Raw genomic sequence first — 18,364 nt, forward strand, 5'->3', positions numbered from 1 at the left:
ACTTATTCCCTCAGTTTTGAGGGAATAATTAAATAAGGTGAGGTGTTTGAATAAGGTGTGACTATATTGCCATTCTTCAGAACCGCAGCTGGATTCAGGTGTGGAGGGGAAGATTATGAAAGGTTAAGTAAGCAGTAGCAGCAGTGTTAACAGCAGTGTTCATAGGATTGTTTACGATGAGTTAGGGAAAGTTTGTGATATGGCTGTTCTCTGACAGGGCACCTTGGGCTGCAGTGGACAATCAACCATCCACAGAAATCAATAAGGCACTAGGTATAACAATCAATCTATCATGTGTGGTCCAGGCATCATCTATTGCGTTCTCATAAACCTTACTGCTTAGTGACCGCTGGAGCAGCTAAATAATAACACATTTTAAAGTGTGTGAGCCAGCCCTGGCCATGTGAGCATTCACTGTATGTATAACAAGCAGACAATAACCATGTGTTGAGATGAAGCATTGATTACTCGCGTTTTAGTAAATAATTCAACCTTAAGTATGTTTTACTGTCCAAATAAAGCAGCACTGACAGAAAGTCTTGAGCCTTTCTAACAAGTGGGCAACTCTGACAGTCACCATCTTGGTGCTGACACCACCGTCAACTCTGTGCTAATAGAAATGATCAAAGAAGTTGGTACCGGCCAGGTTGATGCAGAAGAGCAGACATCAAGCGGCTTTCGGTCTGAGACACCACCAACCTGTCACTTAAAGCCACCTCAACTAACCTTATGCTATTTACTTTAAATGTTAATATAAATGAAATGGATAAGTGTATTCAAATTCCCCCCTGGACAGTTAAACTGAGGGGGTAACATAGCTATGGAGACCAAAACCATTTGTTTACCAGGCTGTAAACACTCAAATTTCTTCTGTACATTTTATCATTTTAACATGGGGGTTTATGGAGATTGCTTCCTTTAGGAGCTAGCCTGTAGATGCCATTTGAAGAGGTACAGTTTTTGAAGCTACTTCATTGGCTTCAATTGCTATCACATTGCTACTTAGGGGGTTAAAGGTTAAACCACACCGTGGACATAATTTGCCTAAAGAGACAACCTCTTTTTTGTCTTTTCTGTATTTACATAGTGTCTGTCATTTAGCATATTTGGTCTGGATTGAGCTGCAACATTTGATGCAACATTTGGATTTTTTTTTTTAACCTGCCGACACAGCAAGGCAACAGTTAACCAATGGGATTGATGGCTTTAGCATCAGTGCAGTGAAGTGTAAAAAACAAAATACCTCGCTTTATGAAGTTGAAAAAAAAAGAAAGAAGCGGCTTTCAGGACAATAATATAGTATATGAATCCTGGCGAGAGAGCACGGGCAATCTGAACACGATTTCACATAGGTTTAATATGTCAAAGATGAGAGAACACATACAGAAGGCATCTCACCTTTGATACCATCAAATTATCTTGGTTGAGCGGTCAGTCTAGTTTCGTTATTTTAACATCAGCATACCTTATCAATGAGGCTGATGTCACAGCGGCCCGTCTCCAGCAGCATACGAACGATGTTTGTGTGTCCATGTTCGCAGGCACACATCAGGGCCGTGGAGCCCTCGCGATCCTGGGCATTTACATCCGTACCACAGCTCAGAAGCAGCTTCACCATGGCAACGCGGCCGTGGCTCACCGCAAGCATTAGAGCCGTCTGGCCCGCCTGGAGAACAAGTCCGATTTACAGAAAATTCAAATTAAACTGTGAGAGACCATGTATAGGGGGAAGATAAAGAGATGCAGGGTGCGAGATGAGGGAGGAAATGGAGGAAGATAAAGAGGAATTGTAGGAAATGACTGTAAAGTGGCAAATTAAAGTGTTTTGAAATCAAACATATGTAATAAAAACTGCCCAAAAATATACAGAAGTTATTTATAAAAAGCGTTTTCCTGATGACAAATTTGTCCAATATGCAAGAGGTACAAATAATGGTTAAGGGACACTGGGGTGTTTATCCAGGAAACATGCTCTTATCCCGTTTGTCTATGCCTATAAAATCATTTGCTTGTAAAAATGTTCAAATATCCACTGATTTCCCCAAGGTATTTATAGAATTCCGAGGCCTACTGTACTTTGCCTTAACAACTTCCTGTTCAACAATAAAACCTCAACACAGTAGAATCTGTTGATATATTAAATTCATTTAAGGGACCCCTAATGAGTCAGCGCGAGAAATTAAATTACCTGTCTAGAGCATGCATTGACGTCACCCTGTCTCAACAGTTGTTGTGCCACCTCCAGGTCATCAGGGCTCTCAGCAGCCGTCAGTGCAGCGAGCATCACTGGAGTATAGCCTGCCTTGTTCACATTGTTTGTCTCACATAGACCTGAAGCACAAACAAATTCAATGTTTTACCAGAATAAAGAGGATTGTGTGCAATTTTGCGAATAATTAAGCAGCCTTATCTGATGACTAACTTTGGTTAAAATTGTGTTTCTGTCATGGTTTGCCTCTTACCAGTGTCCAGCAGCAGTTTGACCACAGGGAAGTTTGAGTGCGATACACTGTAGTGGAGAGCCATGTTCCCATTACCATCAGTCAAGTTAACTACATATGGCAGGAGAGTTGGTGTGGTCAAGCCCACTTGTCGCAGGTATAATCTGACAGTATCGGCTTGCGAATCTTTCTGACTGGAGATCTTGAACCACTCCTGGTAGAGCACCACTAAAACCTGACGCTGGAGAGAGAGAACAAATATATAAATGAAGAAGGCGCCTGTGGCAGAATTTTCACTGTTCCCTGAACATCATTTTTATGGTCTGGGCTATTGAGCAGCGTGCATTGTCAGCCTGAGGAACAGCACTGTAAGCCTTTGTAATCTTATAAGTGAAGTCAAAGAGCTATAACAAAACTTCAACCGTGAAACTAAAGCATTTTCCCTCAAGACAAATCAATTTTATAAGGGGATAAGAAACTCAATAACCGAATAACCAAAAACCATGCGGTCAAATCAGATTTGATGAAGGACATAGAATCATTTTCAAACAAGAATTAAAGCAACAGCCAAATAATCATCTTACCATTTCTTTATCTGGGGATGAAACCTCTTCCATGCGATCTTTTACATAGAGGCAGGCATCTATGAAGCCTTGGTCCACTTTCTCTCTGCAAACAAAGACCAGACGCCACATTAAGTATTTTTTCCCATCCTAAGTAATTTTTCTAAATATTATTTTAGTAAAGAACTCTCAAGTACTGTCAGGAGTATCTGGAAGTGAAACAACATCCTAGCGCACTCCCCATCTGTTCTTTCCATTGTTTTCTTTACTGCTTTTTCAGCTTTCATGTGGAAATACCACCAAGTCTTTATAACATATGGCCAAGATACGGCTATCTAGGTTCTTGTGTAAATTCTGTCTGGGATGAAAACCAAAGATAAAAGATGCCTTCCAGGCCTGTGTAGTGTACACACACATCTGTCAACAGCCTGACACATTGATGGTACATGCATACCTCCTCTACGACAAAGGTTAACACTGTCTCACAGCCAAATACTCATACTCATACTGTACATGTCAAGCTGCACTAAGCATGAATGGATCACACTCACTGTGTACTGTACTCCAGGAATAACACACATTCATTTATAAAAACACATGCTTAGAAATGATCAGACATAAGCTGAGTGATGAGTTAATAAGTCCTGCCTTCTCCCAGGGGCCCCATCTGTCTAGCCCAGGGGCCCTCAGCTCTGTCCAAATACCTGAGTCAGATAAGTGATCAGTCAGTGAAAGGGTAGACAACACTACTGGTTGTTTTGCTTTTTTATTACCAGACCCCTGGAATTTTTGGGAATGAAGCTTGTGTGTGTCTGTCTTAGTCCTTTATAAGAGTGAGAGCAGCCTTTACTACATTGTGACGGAGAAGTTGTGTGTGCTTGTGCGTAGTGATCGGGAAAATATTCCATCACGACATAGGTTATGTCATATATCGTTATAGGGATGTTTTCTGTTAATTCAATAAATACATGGTCTATGTGAGACAACCACATAGAGGAAAAATTAATAAAGACATAAAATATATCGATAGAAGTTATAAAGAAATAGCCATCTGACATTTTGAAGCGCTTCTGTATTTTTGAAACAGGTGTGTATTTAGTGTGAATATTTATGAATCAAAGGCGTAGAGTGTGGCAGTGAGTCTTTGAAAGTTATTAAAAGGTAAGCATGCAGAAAGTGTAGTTATGACAGTGTTTGTGGGGGCTGGAATGGAGAGGGTTGTGTGTGTGTGTGTGTGTGTGTGTGTGTGTGTGTGTGTGTGTGTGTGTGTGTGTGTGTGTGTGTGTGTGTGTGTGTGTGTGTGTGTGTGTCCCACTGTATATTAAAGCTTCATTCACCATCTGTCAGACAAAGTATCTATGCTGTTGCTGGACAAAGCACCCAATTGTCCTTCCCTGACATCGTATGTCACACCGTAATTTCTATGGCTGTATTGTGCTTTGTATTACGCAACAACTGGGAACTGTCATTCACTTTGATATACGCTACAGTGATCTCACTTTTGCCATTTCAAAATATATGAGACTACTCACTGAAGTTTCCATGTTTACTTTCCTTCATTCAATGTGAAGGAGAGCGAAAAAGACGGTTGACGTTTTGCCCTAATACCATCAACAGAAAGCGGTCAATGCTGACCAATCATAGTTCATTGGGTACCCGGTGGTATCTCTACAGCATGCCCCTAAAGTGGCATGATGCCATAGCTCGCCTTAACCTCTGACATACCACTCTGAAGTGAAGCTTTACTGTCTCACCCTTCATCCTGTTCTCCTAGGAGCTCCTGACTGTCGTTTGGATCCAGCAGACCTTTTTCACTCTCCTTCTCTGCAGCCACTGCACCTCCTCCCTCAGGTGCCACCTCTGCTTCTTGCTGCTGGGTCTCTGCTCCCTCTTCAGGCTTCTCTTCTGGGTGAGGCCCCGTCTCCTTTTCCTTTTCTACCTCTGGTTCTGAGCTGTCTTCCTTCTCCACCTCCACCTTCGACTTCTCATCTCCACTTGACTCTTCGCTAGATGTTGACTCATATCTGGAGGCGGACACAAACAAGTGGACATCAACACAATTTTCAAAGACACCAAAACCAGCCATGGTATACCATATATAATAGAACAACAAACACAAATTCATAAAATTCAGTTTTGCAGTATTATGTTTGGTGATACTATATTGCTTTTCAAACACGTTATCAATCTTAAATGAAATAGTTTACATGCAAGATCCAAATTGCACAAAAAAGTATTGCTATGTTGTCAGAAGGACTGTGATAAATGCAAACGCAGATTCCACTGTTCTGATTGTACTCTGGTTTTAGTGCATATGGTTATGTGTTTTTATGACAGATACTTGTTAACAATATAGCAATGTATCGTGATTCATTGCAATTATCACCAAAAATAGGCAATACACAACCCTACCAAAAGATGTGAAAATAGGGTTATCCATCCTAAATTATACATGGATTTCAGAGCATTAGCTCATGTTACAGCACTGAAAGTCATGTGTGTAAAAAACAAACATATGCAGTAGCAGCCACATCTCTGAAACACTTCGGCAGGTAAAACTAATATGAGAGTATAAAAGTCAACACAGGCCAAGGCTAGATAAATACTAACACGTCATTACCCTCTAGGCCTGGAGCGTGACATGAAAAACAAGCTTGTCGAATGCAACCTTGGCTAAATATCCAAAACATCCTTCACACAGTTAAACGTTTACATTCAAATCCATAGGCATGTTTGCACACTCATTTATGCAACCTTGGAGAAAACCCAACGTTGTTCAGTGAGGAAACGCTGATGATATATTTAGAGCTGTGGAGGTGGTTGTTGGTGTGTGTGATCATTGGGGTGAATAATGAAGGAACCTCTGTGAGGCCAATGATCAGATAAGTCTCATATTGAATGCCTCTGATTCAGGCTTCAGGCAGGGGCCACAGCATTCCCTGGATTCCAAAGGAGCTCAAGGGAGAGCAAAGATAGGTTAGACTGTCCAAAGAGAAGAAATAAAAACAGCAGCCCACTTCCTGGTGTGGGCAGAAGACTAAAGATAGTCAGAGGAAACAGTGTTGTCTGACATGTTTATCTCATTATAAATAGCATCTGGAACATAGAAATGGAGCAAGATCCAGAAAAGGGGGTTAAAAACTCAAGAGACAAACTAGATATTGACATCTTATATAACATATCAATGTTAATATAAGAAGCATATCCCTACAAAACCAAAAACGACAATTCATTTGTTCTGGAGAATGGCTTTTTGTTTGCAGGACTTTTTTACAAAACAGGGAGGAAGGAATAAACCTCATCACAGCTCTGACAAAACATAGCAAAGGCAAGCAGGTCATAAAACAGCGGAGCTCAGGAATGTAAGAACAGCAATGCTGAAATAACACACAACTAAAATACACAACTGAGGTTATTAGTAGATTTATGAACATAGTCAGGACAACAGTATGATAACAGTGTGTATGTTATAGCACTAGACATGGCTTTGGTTTTGTTAAAGGTTTAAGCTAAGGTTTTTGATTGTACATGTAGCAGGTATAGTTCGGGTTCTGGTAATCATCCAGCAAACTCCTGTCTGTCAATCCTCACACAGTCCACGATTGCATGTGTGTGTGTTTGTGTGTGTCCATGTGCTTCATGTTATAACTATAAACCAGAAAGCTATTTATCAAAGCTGCCATATATAATAATGTTGCTGCTTTGAGACACACCTTTGTTCTTCCAACCTCTACTACCTGCTTACCTAACATTCATCAGCTTTTACTAGGCAAGGTTCATACTGCATCCAGCATCAGCAAACGCTGACTCAAGCACTCTTGCACAAAGAACTGAGCTATCATCAAAACTGACAAAAATATGCACACACATCACAATGTACAACACATAATTATACACAAACAAACCTTCACACACTCAGTAGCAGCAGTGAGGTTAAATTGAGGGGAATGTGTAAAGCAAACCTTGATAACTGACAGCATGAAGCAGATGTCCGTGTGAGACACAGCCTGTCTTAGTTCGCCAGCTGCGGTCAAACACGTACATCTCAATAATAAAGCTGGTTGTAAAGGACTTTTTAGAGAAGAGTATACTTAAATTATATTACTGCACTGTCTACTGGCTATTCTGAATGTAGCCACTTTTTCAGGACTTTGACAAAAGATGCCTGAGGTTTAATTATCCTGTACAAAAACTAAAAAGTAACAAAACATTAATGGACACACAAAAAAAACCTCTTTATCCCACACAGAGAATACAAGTCTCACTGAGATATTGGACACTGATTAAAAAGACGTTTTTACCCTCCATTCACCCCAACAAACTTCAGGTTTTTCTTGGCTCCCTTGTTCCCCTGTTTGTCAGCAACACCATTTTTCTTCATAATAGATTTTAGACCTGGAGAAAACAGAGAAAGAGGGGGGGAAAGAGAAATGGATAGAAAAGGGAGGGAGGGAAAATTCATTAGGCCTTTGTGGAATTTCAGTTTGTGTGTGTGTGTGTGTGTGTGTGTGTGTGTGTGTGTGTGTGTGTGTGTGTGTGTGTGTGTGTGTGTGTGTGTGTGTGTGTGTGTGTCCATGATGCCAAAACATGTGTATTCTGTATCAATACTAAGAGGTTCTCATACAGTGGTATGCAAAAGTTTGGGCACCCCTCTGAGATTTCATGACAATTTGCTTTTCCTTTATAATAGAAGATCACAGCAACAACATTTGTTTTCCTACAAAGATGTAGACGTTTTAGTGTTTTCCAGACTAAAATTCTTAGGGTAGCATTACATAGTTTTATTATAATAAAATAAAATGCAAAAAATGGGATGTGCAAAAGTTTGGGCACCCTTATAAATAGCATTCATTTCAACACCTGTACGGATTTATAGCTGACAGGTTGCTGCACAAAATTGCTTTGATTAGCTCATTAGACCTTCAATTACAAAGACAGGTGGAACCAATCATGAAAAAGGCTATTTAACATAGGTAATAGCTGGCTGTGCCTGGCCTAGGTTCTTTCTTAGGGAGTGGCAAGATGGGGACCTCAAAACAACTCTCCACTGACCTGAAAGCTAAGATAATCCAACATTATAAATTAGGAGAAGGGTACAAAAAATTATCTGACAGGTTTAAACTGTCTGTCTCCACAGTCAGAAACGTAGTTGTGAAATGGAAGGCCACAGGAACAGTCCGTGTGAAGGAAAGATGTGGTAGGCCGACAAAAATAGGGGAAAGGCACAGGCGAAGGATGGTGAAAATGGTCACAGAGAAGCCACAGACCACCTCCAGAGAACTACAACAACATCTGGCTGCTGATGGTGTAGTTGTTCACCGTTCCACAATCCAGCGTACTTTGCACCAGGAAGAGCTCATTGGAAGGGTGATGTGCAAAAAGCCTTTCCTGAGTGTTAATCACAAGAAGAGTCGCATGAGGTATGCAAAAGCACATCTGGACAAGCCAGAAGCATTTTGGAACAAAATACTGTGGTCAGATGAGACCAAGATTGAGTTATTTGGTCATAACATGAACAGGTATGCATGGCGAAAAAAACACACTGCATTCAATGAAAAGAACTTGTTGCCCACTGTAAAATTTGGTGGAGGATCTATCATGTTATGGGGCTGTGTGGCTAGCACAGGTACTGGAAAACTTGTTAAAGTTGAGGGCCACATGAATTCCTTACAGTACCAGGAGATTCTTGACAAGAATGTTCTAGAGTCAGTCACAAAGTTGAAGCTACGCCGGGGTTGGATTTTTCAGCAGGACAATGATCCTAAGCACCGATCAAAATCCACCAAGGAATTCATGCAGAAGCACAGGTACAATGTTCTGGAATGGCCATCCCAGTCCCCAGACCTTAACATCATTGAAAATGTATGGATTTATTTGAAGAAGGCTGTCCATGCACGGAGGCCAAGAAACCTGACTGAACTGGAGACGTTTTGTGTGGAAGAATGGGCCAAAATACCACCTGCCAGGCTTAAGGGACTTGTCTGTGGCTACAGGAGGCGTCTACAGGCCGTTATTGCAGCAAAAGGAGGCAATACTAAATATTAATGGAATTATTTCTTAGGGGTGCCCAAATTTATGCACATGCCTATTTTTGTTTGAATGCACATAAACATGTTTCTGTTTGACCAATAAAAGTTATTTCACTACTGACATGTTTCTGTTACCATAAGGTATAACATATGTTAAAATGAAGTTGCTGCTTCAAAAGCTCAGCAAGTGACAAACTGATGCAGTGGTTTTCCTAAGGGGTGCCCAAACTTTTGCATACCACTGTACTTCAAAAGAGGGTTGTTTTTTTTTGTAAGTGACTCATATTCAAATTTGTCAGATCTTCCTTTGCTAGATAAAGGCTTTATCTTTCAAATAAGAACATCTAAAGGTTAACTTTAAATTAAGTGATTTTGGTAGCTCATGAGATCACAGACAATAACAGTTTGCTGCATTACAATGCATTACATGTTGGCTGTATTTATTTGTGTATACAGGTTGTCTTCCTTACGCACAGAAACAAACAGTATGTCAATGCAAGTGTAACATTTTTGAGCCTGGATGACATTAAAAAACCTCTGGATGCAATTACGAGTAACTGTAGCTGAACAAAGTGTGTGTTTGCAGAGATTGTAGCTTGGGCCCCATCCTTAGACCCCACACAAGACAACAATAATGCCAACATGAGAGAACAGTACCACACGATAAAGCTAAATAATGTTACATTTGTTTTAATGTGAGCTCATTAGGTTTTGAAAGGATTTAAGGATTATGCAAGTGAGACATATTCACTAGACTCTGAAGAACTTGGTCAAGTAAATTAACTTCATCAGATTTACTGGCTATTGCAGTAATTTTGGCTTTTCCAACGCTTTTCCAGAACCTCAGCGATGTACACAGGTCAAGATTATAGACCATTATGACAACATACCACCTTGACATTGTCAGGCCTACTAATGTGTATATAACTGCCCTATAATTCATGTTGCATGGGCTCCTTCGCTGACTCCCCTTGGCTTTAAGCCCGGTATGGCTGTCTTAGTTGTTCCTGACAGCGAGACATGATGCAGAGGCTCTGTAATATGCAAGGACATAAGGATGTGGCTTTGAGCCAGAAACCACTAGCTTGAACAGAGACCACCATCTAGGAAGAAAAATGCTTTTAGATCCAGTATCCCTGAGGAGATAGCCACACTGGGAGGGAGAGTTTAAAACTTACTTAGCATTTTAATACATCCTCTTACCATCTTATAATACTGTAAATAAAACAATGGTGTAATTTAACATCTGTTTACTGTGTCAGAGATGCTTAGATATTTCACTCTTTCATACCGATCTCTTTAGCCTAACTTGAGTCCCAGGTGACTGGGATGACTAAGAATGTTCTTCACAAGAGTAGAAGTTTCTTTTTCTAATATTTGAAAAAAGTTAAACACTGAAGTAGTTTTAAGAAATCTTGCAGGGAATCTTAGATGTCAAAAATAGAAAGATAAAACATTTGGAGCACATGCAGTATATAACTAGTCATGCTCACTCAAAATCTCACTTTTTTATATTGTACTGTGATTGCAGAGTGATTCTGTTCTTCAGGGCCAGAAACTGAACAGTGAGACATCAAGGGAGGGAAGCATGGGCATTGTCGCTTTGATGTGCTTCAGTGTCCATTTGAGAGTGCTTGTTTGTACTCCCCCGTGAGATTGTGGTTCAGTGCTTCTACTGTGCAAGAAAGAAGTACATTGTATACTTTTGAAAGTAATTGAACCAATGCTTAGTAGCTTTTGTTCATCCACCCACATGTTATGACCAATGCCAATATAAATTAAACCCGGCCGGAACACACAATCTTTTACAAATTGACAAACAAATTGCAAAATGTGCTCTCAGTGGAATAACTTTATCTTTACCTGTTTTTCCAAAGTTTCCAAATTGGGATAGCATAAGATGATAGATGTCAAACCTATACACAGTCCGTATCACTCATTAATTAGACTTCTGCTAGAGCAGGGATGTCCAAACTTTTTTTCACTGAGGGCCACAAACAGATACCATTGTCTGGGCCCCTCACTAGAGGTAAGGTAATACCTCAGAGGTAGGTAAACGATGCCTGATACTTTAATATGCTTAAAGAAAACAAGCAGCCTACATCACAGCTCTCCATAGGGTTTCATTTATTTTGTTTTCAGCTCATTCCTTAAAACAGCCTCAGATTGTTTATAATAAGGGGAAATATGAAGGGTCTATTTTAAGCTTGTTATGCAAATAAGGTATTGGGCTTTTTTTATCAACTAAGATTTGGTAGAAAATGTTTCAAACTTGATTATTTTATGAACGTATTTGAAAAGTGAGCTTATTAACACATGAATCCTACTATGTAGGATCCTACTACATGTTAACATTCATATTTAAGAAGTACAAGATAAGAACAGCACACGTTTCAAATGAGGGCCATTTCCCAATATACTTTTGGAATTTGCTGGGGGCCAGTTCCAAATGAACAACGGGCCGGAGTTGGCCCCCGGGCCATTGTTTGGACACCCCTGTGCTAAAGTATCGGATAATTAAGTACCTGGAAGTGTAACAGGCAAAAGGGTAATAACATATTTGTTTCTGACTTACTGCACACATACACTGATATCTAGTCACTGTAACAGTGTCCAAGTCCAAGAAAATATTTTATTTTTAACTATGTCAAACAATACACACTACTACCCGAACTCCAGTACAGCATTCCTAATGAGTCAGGTACACAATAATCCTTGAGTTGATATTGTACTATTGATAGATTATCCAAAACACATGATACGACGGCACATTGGTAGTGTTTCTGAATAATAGAATAGGACTGGTGTTGTCTCATATTGAAGGTAAACAAACTACAGCTGATAGAAAGCATTAAGAAACCACCTTGTCAATTTGATAGTAATAGTGTGTGTGTTACATTGGTTGTGAAGTGTACTTGTATGAAACTATTTGAAAAACTTGGGTAATGCTCTATACAAGTGAAAGCCCAGAACATCTGTCAACCCATTCTGGCAATCTTTGGCTGCTTCTGTGGGCCTTTTTGTTATGGAAAATTAAGATTCAAAGCTACTGCGTTGTAAACTTTAATCGCAACACTTATTGATCTGAAGAGCATGTTATACTGTAATTATGTGGCAGAGAGAGTCAGAGCGGATAATTTCTCTGAATACGAATTTGGAATTGATTCTGCTCATTGAGTCGATTACATATAGGTACGCAGGTTTAGGACAGACGAATAAATAAATGTGAATAGAGTATAAACCATGGGCTACTAATTGTACCAAAGGCCTACCTTGTTCTTGCTGTTTGCTGGCTGCAGCAGCTTTCTGGCCTGGTGAGTAGAAGGCAGAGAGGACACTGAGGGAGCTGACCAGTTGACTTTGAATGGAGCTCATTTTGGAAGGACCAGGTTTTCCTGCTGGTTTCACTGTTGTTGCTGCAGGGACTGCCTTCCCTGCAGGCTTGGCTGATGCTCCCTTCCCTGCCTCAGTTTTTTTCCCTGGTGTCTGTTTCAGTGTGCTTGGGCTTTCCTGCTGACTGGCCGTCTGTTGAGTGCCAGAGCTGCTCCCCAGTTGTGCCCACTGCTCACCCAGAAGCCCTGTTAATCGGGTTACAACGTGGCCCAAAGCTGCAGGCGATGTTGGTGACTCACCAGAGCCTCTGCGAGGGGGCTCTGCCTCCCCAGCGTCCCGACGTAAGGCCTGGGCTTCACTTGAGTTACGACGCTGAGCTGTTTCACTGGATCCTCTACGTAGTGATTGTGTCTCGCTGACATCTTTGTGAGGGGGTTGAGTCTCACTAGAACTTCTACGAGAGCCCTGAGACTGATATTTTGTGGTAGATGACCCCTGGCGGGTTGGACGGGTATGCGCTTCTCCTGATCCACGTGCTGCTTTTAGCTCTTTTGTGTCCCGTCGAGCTGCAGTGGTTTGATGCTGTGCTTTAATTGATTTAGGACGGGTTTGGACTTCAATGGAGCCTGGAGACGGGCCCTGTGTCTCAATCTGAGGTTGTGATTCAGATTGTTTTTCAATAGACTCCCCAGGAGGCTCCTTTGCTAGGCGGTGGTCCTCAACCTGAGAGAGCGATGATGCTTGTTGTTTTACCTGTTGTTCAGATTGCTGTATTGGGGTTTGGGCTTCCACCTGGGGTGTACCCTGTACCTGGGATGGATTTTTTGTCTGGGACTCCTGGGCTTGAGTGTCACAGGATCCTCTACGAGGACGGACAGGTGCAGCCTGAATTTGAGGATGTGATGGCTGTGCTTGCTCAGCTGAGGACCTTCGGCCTCTCTGGGGTCGTACAGGAACTATTGTCTTTACAGCTTCATTCTCTTCTGCTACTGGTACAACCGTGTCGGGGACCACAGTTTCTTTGATTGTTGTACTTACAATCACATGTTCTGATGTTTGTTTTTTTTCTACAATCTCTAGTGCAACCTGTTGTTTTTCAATAATTGCTGTTATTTCATTTAGGGGGTCCATTTCCTTTATTTCAGAGTCATTCTGGGCCGTTATTTCAATCTTACATTCTGTATTTTCCCTTTCTGCAACAGGTGGATTGCTACTGCCTTCATCCTCACTAACAATATTTGGAACTAGAATGTGTTCAACTTTGCTTTCTTTCGCTGTATTTGAACTCTCACTGACAACTTCCTTTACCACACTTTCACTGAATACAATGTCTCTTCCTTCATTTGCTTTCTTGTCGTCCACTCTTTCAATGACCACAGTATCTACATCTTCTTCTCTTTCACTACCTACATATTCTCTCACTTGACTTTCTGCTCCTGCACCTCTGGATATTTTGTTAACCTGTAGTCTTTCTATCTCTGTCTCAGTCTGCTGGTCTGTCCTTTGTGCTTCCACTGTCTCGGTCACCCTGTCAACAGTGTCCACTCTCTCGGTCTCTGTACCTCTCTCTACACTGCTGGCTCTTGGTCTCTGCGGATGGTCTGTTTCTATCTCTCCCTCGGTTTCTGTGACTTGGTTTACCCTTTCAGCTATAGGCGTCTCAGTCATCTGATCTTGAGTAACGATCCTTTCAGTTACTGTGCCCCGTTCGATGCTGTTGGCTCTGGGTCTTGGTGGGCTCGCTGCAGCTGCTTCTGCCACCATCTTTGTTACCTGTTCAGTTGTGTCAACTTGAATACTCTCTATTCCTTGATCTATGCTTACAGCCATTGGTTCGGGTACGCATATTTCAATACAAATTCTATCTGTATCTGTTCCCTGATCTACTGTTCCAGGTAATTCTGTCTCTGTCTCTTGGTGGGCAAAATCACATTTCTCTGTCTCTGTCCCTGTGTCAATACTTTCTCGTCTTGGCCTGCTTTGGGCCTCTGGACTGTACAACTCAACTCTCACTCCATCACTCAGTTGTAGTATTTTCTCCTCTTTAGCCTTGTTCTCATCTATTTGTTCTTTCAAAAGAGTATTAGTTTTCTCAAGGTCTTGGCTAGCCTGTGTAAGTTTAGCCTCAAGTATCATTAGCTTCTCCTGCAGATTCTGCATACTGTTTGTGTCCTCATGTTTTCCACCTTTTGCTCCATCCGAATGATCAATACTGATAGTCTCTGCATCTTTTATAGCCACTCTAAGTGATGTTAATTCTGGTCCTGCAATGTCCTGCGATAGCCTTTGCACTGCATGCTGATGTGGACTCTCTGATGTCTCTTTTTGTTTGTCTGATATTTCCAACTGTTGTGTTTGTACCAGTGATTGTTGCTCTAACAACCCACTGAGTTCTACATGTGCTGAGGAATTATTCAAAGATTCCTGATTTAATTCTCCTTCCTTTTGTAAGACTTTATCTTTCTCTGTAGCCCCATGTTTCCCTTTCCCGGTTACCAATTTCGTAGACAAACGCTCTGAAGCATTTAAACTTCCAGTGGGTTGAGTCGTGAGAGCTAAGTTTAGCCCTTCTGTAGGTTTTTGTCCCTGTGCCTGAGAGTGTGTCCCAGAATCTGAATTTGATGCTAATATAGAGGATGATGGAGAAACCTGGGCTTGGGCCTGGGCCTGGGCTTGGATCTGGGCCTGGGCTTGGATCTGAATCAGAAGCTGCTCCCTCTCCTGTCTCAGTGAACAGATCTGGGCCTTTAGTTCAGGGATTGTTTTGACCTGCTCTTCCAGCTCCCTGACCCGCTTCAGTGCCACTGTGATCTGCTGGTGAAGCCCTCCCCGATCCTGAGGAAGAGACCGTCGGTCTGTTATGTCTGGTGATGCACGAAACATGTTTTCTGTCGAGCCACTTTCCGGTGTTCCCGCATTACGGTCTGGACTGCTTGAATCCGAGCCTTTCCGCTGCTGTAAAGTGATAGGCATGCTTGATGCTCTGAGCAGATTAGGACGATTTTGAACCCCGACAGTTTTCTCTTCAACAACCAGGGCCCCAGCTCCTGATTCATCTCTGGGCTTTTCTGAAACACAGACAGCTCCCTGACTGGTTGTCCCTCTACTGCTCTGACTGGAAGTTCCACCTTCACTTGCTCTAAAGTCGTAGATCTGTTGGACCTCTGTCACCCGTGATTTTGGTTTGGGCCCAAGGGTGGACGTCCCAGTCCATGTGCTATCCTTTTCTCTGGGGGTTGACCTGGCTCCATGCCCAGGGAGGCTGAAGTTTCTGGGCAGAGTACTGAATTTTGCTGGGCCCTTGACCCTTCGCTGGATGTGGACCCTTTTGATGGTGTTGCCTTTTTCAATGTCGTCAACATACTTGAGGAAGTCCAGGTCTAGGTGAAAGCCATAGGGAGTTTCCACTGAGTAGGGAAGCTGCTTCCTTTGAACACCGCCCTCACTGGCCTTGGTCTGAAAGCCGTTGGCTGTAAGGAATTAACAATTAATCAAATATCCTTCGCCTACTATAAAAAAATTGTAAATGACCGAAATGTTACAACTACGATTTGAAAAATCATCATTATTATTCCTTTGTACCCACTTGTTCAGACAGACTGTCTTGAGATGCACAATGATGCTTTATAATTATATTACCATATCACTTACTGGGAAGTAATCATCATGCAGTGATTGTGTAAAACCAAACTAATGAATATGCAAAATGCTGCTCATGTTGTGTTAACTTTGGAATACAGTCTAAGGCTGGACAATTATAAACTAATCAACTTACCTTCATTGCGTCTGGCATAAAAACAAATATAAAGTTACATTTTGGGGATGCAAGGGGATTGTTTGTTTAAAAACTCACCACTTTTCTTGTCCATCATGGGAATAGGAGTTCTCAGTCATCGACTATGCCACGGTTGGATCTGGCAGCCTAGACAAAAAAAAAATCAGAAAACTTTTTAATTTTATATCAAGAGATGTGTAACAGTATTTAGGTAAACTGAACATTATGTCAAATGTGCCTTCAGTAATACTTTAACAGCACAACAAAAAGAGAAATGACGCAGTATACATCAGGGCAACAGTTTTAAATGCCCAAATTGTTATAGTGAGGAGATGAAAAGTATTATTATTTTTGGCTAATGTGTAGCTATGACATTAAGTGTTGTAACAAAGGTAAATGTGCAGTAAATTATTGTGCAGTCTCAGCAACAAGTCATGCTAAAACAGCAAATATTAACGGTACAATGAGGGAAAAGCAACACTATTTTATCCATTAACCCTATTAATGTGCCTTGCTAAGCCAGACCTTTAAAATATATTCAATTGTCGACACAACCCTGGACAGGCCCAGTGAAAAGAAACGCGTTCCATTTTGTGCCACTGTGTATCATTTGTTCCCCTTGGAGAAGCAGAAATAAAAGCTGCTTGCCCATAAGCTTACTGAAGGGTTGAAAAAGTGAGTTGGAAAAAAATGAAGAGAGGGGAGTAAAACCTTTATGGACTTTAGCAAATCCTCTTAATAAATTATCCAATATGTCTAATAAAACCCAGGCAATAAAGCAAGATTTGAGAGAGCTGCACAGCTCGGATCCAATTTAAATGAACATTGAGCCCTGGGGGACAAATATCAGTGACTTTTAGCAAATACTGTAGGTACAGACTATTTGTGCAAATGTTGGCACTGGAGAAAAAATTCGGCCATGAAGAAATCATAATGCACAAGGAACAGAAGCTCTGGTTCATAAATGCTTGAATTCAAATTGATAAAAGTTAATCAGCATTTACATTTTTGTAGGTGGTATACAACAGTATTGAATTATGCAGCACGGTATATATATTGAAACAGGCACAACTGGAGGAAGCTTTAATGCATCATTTTTTATTATGCCCCTGAGTTAGATGTTAGACTAACTATATTATAACTGATGTGTCAAGGTTGGAGAAACAGGACCCAAGTGCAGTAACAAAGTGAGGTAGGTAGGGGTCCAAACAAAAGGTGAGCTTTATTCAAAAATCTGTTAACAAAAACACTAAGCAAGGGGAACACAGGACATGAAAAAACACTTAGCTTGAGATAAGAAGGATGGACAGGTACAGGCAGGTGACATGGACTAGATCAGGTGAGAAATGACGACGACCGAACAAGACACAAAAGGGAAACAGGTACTAAATACACATGGGTAATCACAAGACAAGACACAGCTGGAAGGGGGAGGAGAAACACAGGGGCAACAGGTGAACACAATGACACAATCAGGCACAGGAGGGAAACGCAGACAGGAAGTGAAGCTAAACATGAAACAAGAGGGGAAAACATTTCAAAATAAAGCACAAAACACAAGGACATGACATGATGCTCTATTGTGAGGCTAATAGTTGCCCCAGTGCAGGTTCGTGTAATATTGTTTCGTCTGTCATATGTCATTTTCTTCACTATTTGGTATCACTTTTGCAGTCAAACAAGATAAAGATCTAAAGGGAATATGTAGAAAAAACTTTCTCTAAAGCAACACTTTTTCCCAGTTGAAGTGTCTGCTTTGATGATGCAAAAGAATTAGAACATGAAGGTCGAGATTGTACCTCTGGGCAAAGTTTGTGATACAAAAAAAAATGTCTAATGCATAAATACTCTGGACAAACCATTTGTTCTTTTCTGTGGAATCCTTCAGTTCTGTTTTCTAAAGAAACTCTTAACTAACCCAGTACCGGCACCGGTAAATGCTGAGTAGATATATATTGCAAAGCAAGGATTGCATGAGCTGGCAATGCAATCAATCAAAATGACAGCTAGTCCAGCAGGCGGCCTAAACAGGAACTGTGACCAGCTCTATTTGGCCCCTATACCTCTTCATACATTGAACCCTAATAATAAAACAAACTGGTGACCTGGAGCTAAAATGCTGTCTCTGTTACTGATGAAGAGATATCTACACACACATATAGAAAAAGACAGAGATCAACTGACTCACAGTCTTTGTACAGACACCATGTGATTGCAACCATG

General features: G+C 41.2%; 1 protein-coding gene across 1 annotated transcript in view; it reads right to left on the reverse strand.

Annotated features, from left to right (window-relative positions):
* kank4 (KN motif and ankyrin repeat domains 4) overlaps positions 1-18,364 on the reverse strand; it is a 64,065-nt gene that overhangs the window by 4,707 nt on the left and 40,994 nt on the right. The window contains exons 2-9 of the mRNA XM_063891780.1: positions 16,220-16,288; positions 12,306-15,836; positions 7,306-7,399; positions 4,759-5,028; positions 3,026-3,110; positions 2,463-2,682; positions 2,189-2,331; positions 1,466-1,666 (exon numbers count right to left, since the gene is read on the reverse strand). Of these exons, the coding sequence (XP_063747850.1) occupies positions 1,466-1,666; positions 2,189-2,331; positions 2,463-2,682; positions 3,026-3,110; positions 4,759-5,028; positions 7,306-7,399; positions 12,306-15,836; positions 16,220-16,238 (4,563 nt within the window). The 5' untranslated portion in view covers positions 16,239-16,288. The remainder of the gene's footprint in view (positions 1-1,465; positions 1,667-2,188; positions 2,332-2,462; positions 2,683-3,025; positions 3,111-4,758; positions 5,029-7,305; positions 7,400-12,305; positions 15,837-16,219; positions 16,289-18,364) is intronic.

Source organism: Eleginops maclovinus, chromosome 9 (genome assembly GCF_036324505.1).
Source record: "Eleginops maclovinus isolate JMC-PN-2008 ecotype Puerto Natales chromosome 9, JC_Emac_rtc_rv5, whole genome shotgun sequence".
NCBI classification, from domain to species: Eukaryota; Metazoa; Chordata; class Actinopteri; order Perciformes; family Eleginopidae; genus Eleginops; species Eleginops maclovinus.